The 5,636-nt window shown below is 34.4% G+C and overlaps 1 protein-coding gene across 1 annotated transcript; it reads left to right on the top strand.

The window, feature by feature from the left end:
- The first annotated feature begins 362 nt into the window (after window positions 1-362).
- LOC145675311 (zinc finger BED domain-containing protein 4-like) lies at window positions 363-1,412 on the top strand. The gene has a single exon (XM_081745702.1). The coding sequence runs from the start codon at window positions 363-365 to the stop codon at window positions 1,410-1,412; it is 1,050 nt and encodes a 349-aa protein (XP_081601828.1).
- The last annotated feature ends 4,224 nt before the right edge of the window (window positions 1,413-5,636 follow it).

Genomic DNA, 5,636 nt, shown 5'->3' with positions numbered 1-5,636 from the left:
TAAAGAACAGATTGTGAAAAGGATTGCAAACATGATAGTAACAGATCTACTCCCAGGAAAGGGTTTCGGGAGTTAATGTCCTTTCTTGAACCAAATTATAGCGTACCGTCTAGGCGGACACTATGGAGACGCTTGCAGGTTTTTTATTCTGAACTGAAAGAGCAAGTACAACAGAGGCTACAGGAAGCAGAAATAGTTGCTTTAACGACAGATATATGGACGTCTCGAGCAACAGATTCTTACATTACAGTGACATGTCATGACCTGTATAAGAATTTCTGTACAGAAGATTTGTTCTCAAGACAATTGAACTAGAAGAACGACATACAACTGAAAATGTAGCCAATACTATTAAACTGTGTATGGAGGAATGGTGCATCAAAGACAAAGTAGTTGCATTAGTTCACGACAATGCATCGAATAAAATTAATGCTGGACGTTTGTTGCCGGTTTACAATGTATCACGTTTGGCACATACATTGCAGCGATCCATACTGACCAGTTTAGAGAAAAGCGAGGTAACAAATATAATTTTAATCTGTAGCAAAGTGGTAGGGCACTTCAAACACTGCACTACTGCTTCAGTCGCGCTTGAAAAGAAACAAGAAATTCTGAAGTTACCAAAGCATCGCCTAATTCAATATACAAAGACTCGTTGGAACAGTGTATATTCGATGATCGAACGGTTGCTGGAACAAAGAGAAGCAATAATTGCAGAGTTCTCTGATAGAAATGTCACTAAACCTATGGATGCAAGGAATTTACAAGTAACTGAAGACAAGTGGCAAATCATGGAAGATATCGTTCGAGTACTGAAGCCACTGCAAATGGCTACAACAGTTATATGTGATCAAAAGTGTTCCATTTCTTTTGCATTACCATTAGGCTATGGTCTTATTTCTAACCACCTGAAGGAATGTCCTTCATATTCGGAAATTGTTAAGAACTTGAAATCTTCACTATCAGTTGACTTAGGAAAGCGTCTTCAGCTCGATGCATTATCCGATTCTGAATCATCAGATTTTTTGTCAAATAGTGTTCTGAAATGTTACCTCTTAGCAACATTCTTGGACCTAAAGTACAAATCATTACCATTTCTGAATTTTAAAATACAAACAAAGATCCATAGATTGGTTCATGATATGCTCGTAGAATCTGAAGGATCAGAAGAGGATTTATCACAGCAATCGTCCGGTGGGCCATCAGCATTAGACTATTTGCTTGGAATATTTCCATCGTGTTCAAAAAGTCCTAAAGTAACAGATGAGCTTACTCTTTATAAATCAGATCAGTGTCTTTCGCATAGTGGCAACAGCCTTGATCGGTGGAAACTTAACGAACATCGGCTTCAAAAATTAGCATATCTTGCTAAAAAAATTCATGGTGATTTCAGCTACTTCAGTCGAATCTGAACGAGTATTTTCACTTGCTGGTAATATCGTTACTGCCAGTAGATCTAGACTTCTCCCTGAAAATGCAGATATATTAATATTTTTGAACAAATATCTAAAAACTCGCTTGCAAACCGCAATAGGTTGGCACAAGTTGCACTGGTGAATTAAATTTTAAATTAAAAAACGCTTCGAACGTCTAAAATGCAATATGCAAACACGATTTCACAATCAAACTCAACTCGTAAAATTTATGTTTAGTGAAAGTTTGATAGTTTTTCTTAAGCTATATCAATCAATACCATTTTAAGTTTTTTTCGGTATATTTTCTTACGTTTCTTTTCTTGTTTTGAATTAATAGAATTCACTAGTGTTTATCTAATAAAAGTCGTTGTCCTTAGGGTTTATTTTATGTAAGTTTCGTTACTGGCGTAAGTAAAGTATTCAATTTTAGGTGAATGAATATAAATATTTGATATCTTTCTTTAGTTTTTGATAACATTCTATTATTTTCCAATTGAATGTTACTGAACATTTTTGAACTTGCTTCATAAAAAGAAAACTACAACTGTCCGTTAACTTATAACTTTCGCAAAATATGGGAATTTGAAGCATGTAGTTTGATTGATGCTACTTAAACAGTGTCGCAGATCGAGAAATTTCGTCGATTTCTGCATTGAATTTTAAGTTTACATGGGACAGAGTATGTATAAAATACAGAACGAATACGGTAATTTTCATAAAGTACAAATTAAACCCATAATAAATAATAATATCCATCCATAACGTTTTCTTATTTCAATTAACTGTTTCTAACGCTTTCAATCTCAATGAATCAATGCATATACATGCAGTTTGTATTTGTTTTTGTTTGACTAGTATTGGTGGATGGCAACTGCTTCACCTGCAGATATTAATATAAGTTTAGGGAGCTTATATCTCAAACTTTGGTTTAAGTTCAGGGTGAGAACTGCAGCACTTTTTTTTTCGCTGCGTAAGTAAACAGAAGTGTAGTCCTTGGTTCTATTGATGTATGTGATGCATGTGAAATATTTGCACAGGGCTTTATTATTTCGCCGCATATACGGTACGTTAGTGGATAATGAAGTAAGATAAGAGTAATATTAGTAATGTTACATTGTTATTGAAACTTGTAACAGAGGAGAGGCGCTTTTGCTATTTTTGATCTAATGTCGTTAAGAAGAATAAAGGTATGATATATCCATGAATCTGTGAGATGTAATTCAGTTTTCTCTTTTGGTAAATTTTGGCAAGTTTATGTAATTTATACATTATTTCAAATAATGACATTCCCAGGTTGTGATCATAAATTTGCATGCAAACAAAAACATTTGTATATGTAAAGAAGCAGTTCTTGTTTTCATTATTAGTGCATTTTTAGGACAAAAGCTCAGTCGTCTAAAAATGACTTTCAGAGCTTCATATTGTATCTTCGTGAGTGACTAAAATTTATTTAGAAATCTGGTTGCTGTACACTACTTGTGTATAATTATCAATTTCTTGTAGTATATTTTTTTCCGTGTGAAGTATTTTTGAAAATAAAATAACTAATTACATAGCACAGCATTAATATTTAGAAAGAAACTTTTTCATAAAATGAAATAACAACTTCATTGCTTTGTAATGAAGAAACTTGATGCATTTCGAGTTCTAGAATCTTGATGTATTTGGAGTTCATAAATTTGGTCAATGTCAACGCGTGTTCTTTTATCTTGCTTTGATTCTAGATGTAGAAAGTTTGAATTGAAGTATATATCTATTACGTATGTATCTTCCTAATAAACTTCTAAAGTGTACCAACAGTATATATAAACATTTAAAAACAAAATAATACAACTCTTGTATCTTTCAACACAAAACCCCACAATTTGCAGACAAATAAAACCGGTTTTGAAGCTTCTAAATAGTTTTGTAATTTATTTCGTACTTTCTTTCTACTTGTTTAAGAGCATGTAGGTTAAGAGGTAATACGAGCAGCAAATTTAAACGCATAAAGAAATATGAAGGTACTAGCAAATGGCTCCATGACAACACGTATGGAGGATATCTTAGCGAACCATTCTGACTTTTTTTAATCCCTTCTACGTAGCTAAAATCAAAGAACGCTGAAATACGTATTTGTTTATTTTAAACGAGAGGTTCAAATTACATGTGTGTAACCTTAAAAGTTTACCTCACATTTAGCGAAACTCACCGTATTTTTTATTTTATTTATTTACTTATTTACTTATTTTTTGGTGAGGTTTAACTGGATTGTTGACGGAACTTGCAATATACAATATTTTAAGTTTTTGTTTGCAAATAAACCTACATCTGTTTTATTTTCTGGTTATAATCACCATAATTTGCATCGTTGGTTTCTTGAGCAATGAAAAATTTGTATTTTCCATTGAACCGATGTTCAACGTAGTAGTACTTTTCTAGTAGTAGTTTGCAATTCCCATCTAAGCGCTTCACATCGTTTCGATTTAACAGTGGAAATTCTCAAGACTGCGTTTCGTTCAGTTTGACGAGCTGTCGTGATTGTCTAGTCAAGTTTTCACATTTTACTAGAACCTCTAAACGATTGGGTTTATTTATCTTTACAAGCAATTCGTAAGGGGGGAATAGAGTTCGATCCCAAAACCTTTCGCATGCAGTACAACTGCGTTTACCACTCGATCATCTGTCTTATGTGATAAGCAGCTTCTTATTATTCTTTTATATTTAAAATATCAACGAATAGACGATAATGTTTATTCCAAATTCAATTTTCGCGCCTCTATTTGCCCATTACCCAAAGTAATAGATACAGAATTCGCGACGACAAGAGATTTTGATCTGAATAATGACACGAATTCCCTGATTTAATCGACATTTAATTTATTCGTGAATATGGTTTTCGTCTGTTAATATTGATTCCAGATATTTGAAAGTATTCACTTTATCAAAAGTATTATTCCATATTTTTACGAATCCATGAGTTGCCGTATTACGATCCTGACGAACTTTCATGTATTTAGTTTTCTCTGCATTTACTTCTAAACCTATGACCCTGTAAGCGTTTAATAAGACCTCTGCATTTCCTTCTACTGTTTTCCTATCATTCCCTATTAAATTTACATCATCACACGCCATAACCTGGTGAATCCCATTTAACTCTAGGCCCTGGTTGCTATCTTGCAAAGTTGAATAATAATGGCGACAACGCATCTCCTTGTTTCAGGCCATTCTCGACGTTAAAGCTCGTGGATATAAATTTTCCTACCAGGACTTTAGTTTGTTATTCATTTAAACATATCTTAATTAATCTAATTGGATTCTTCGGTATTTCAAATTATGTAAGAATGTCGTACAATGCTTCTCTTCTAACCGGGTCGTAAGCCTTTCTAAAATCAATATAGAGATGATGTACCGGAATATTTACAGTGAGCTTATGTCCGGTTAACTTTTGTCCGCTTTTGCATTAATATAGGTGAACTTATGTTCGGTGAGGTTATGTCCGCGACCCACCACTACATGCAAGAAGAAAATAAGGATGGAAAACTTGCTAACTTAATTTCAAGTATCTATATGTTAATGATAAAAGATCACTTTGGAAGAACTGGGAAATAACGAAACAAACCCTTCCCTCCCCTCAACTCTGCCTTCCAGATGGTGGTGTGCAACGAACAAGCGCAAATGTGACGCCTGGGGCAGAATTCAAGAAATAGGGGTCTCCTTAGGAGAAAGCGAACTTTTCTGAATGTACAGCTGCCGACTTGCCAGACGAACAACAAACACAGTCCCAAAACTCTAGTATTAGTGATCATCTCATAGGTGACCTTCCCTCCTCTCCCTCCATTTATTCATAAGCTCTGTGAGTGAAATCTCCTCGTAGTGTTGATAGAACAACAGCGAAAGGCAAGAATTCATCCCTCTCCCAGCACTCAACCATGCGTCAGTCTTCGGCAACAAATTTCCAAGAAAAAGCGATGTACTTGCCAAAATGAAACATCTCATTCCAGTAGAAACGTTGATGACAAACAATGCAAGCAACGCTTGCATTAGGATAGAATGTGAGGAAACAAGTAAAGGCGGTGGTCATGGTATTGAGGTATATATATATATATATATATATATATATATATATATATATATATATATATATAGAGAGAGAGAGAGAGAGAGAGAGAGAGAGAGAGAGAGAGAGAGAGAAAAGGCTATTTGCATCAGCAGTGGATTTTGTTTAGAGATAGAGGCTTG

This window comes from Thermobia domestica, chromosome 18 (assembly GCF_964235325.1).
Source record: "Thermobia domestica chromosome 18, izTheDome1.hap1.1, whole genome shotgun sequence".
NCBI classification, from domain to species: domain Eukaryota; kingdom Metazoa; phylum Arthropoda; class Insecta; order Zygentoma; family Lepismatidae; genus Thermobia; species Thermobia domestica.
The sequence above is the reverse complement of the archived record's forward strand: the minus strand, read 5'-3'. Positions and strand labels throughout refer to the sequence as shown.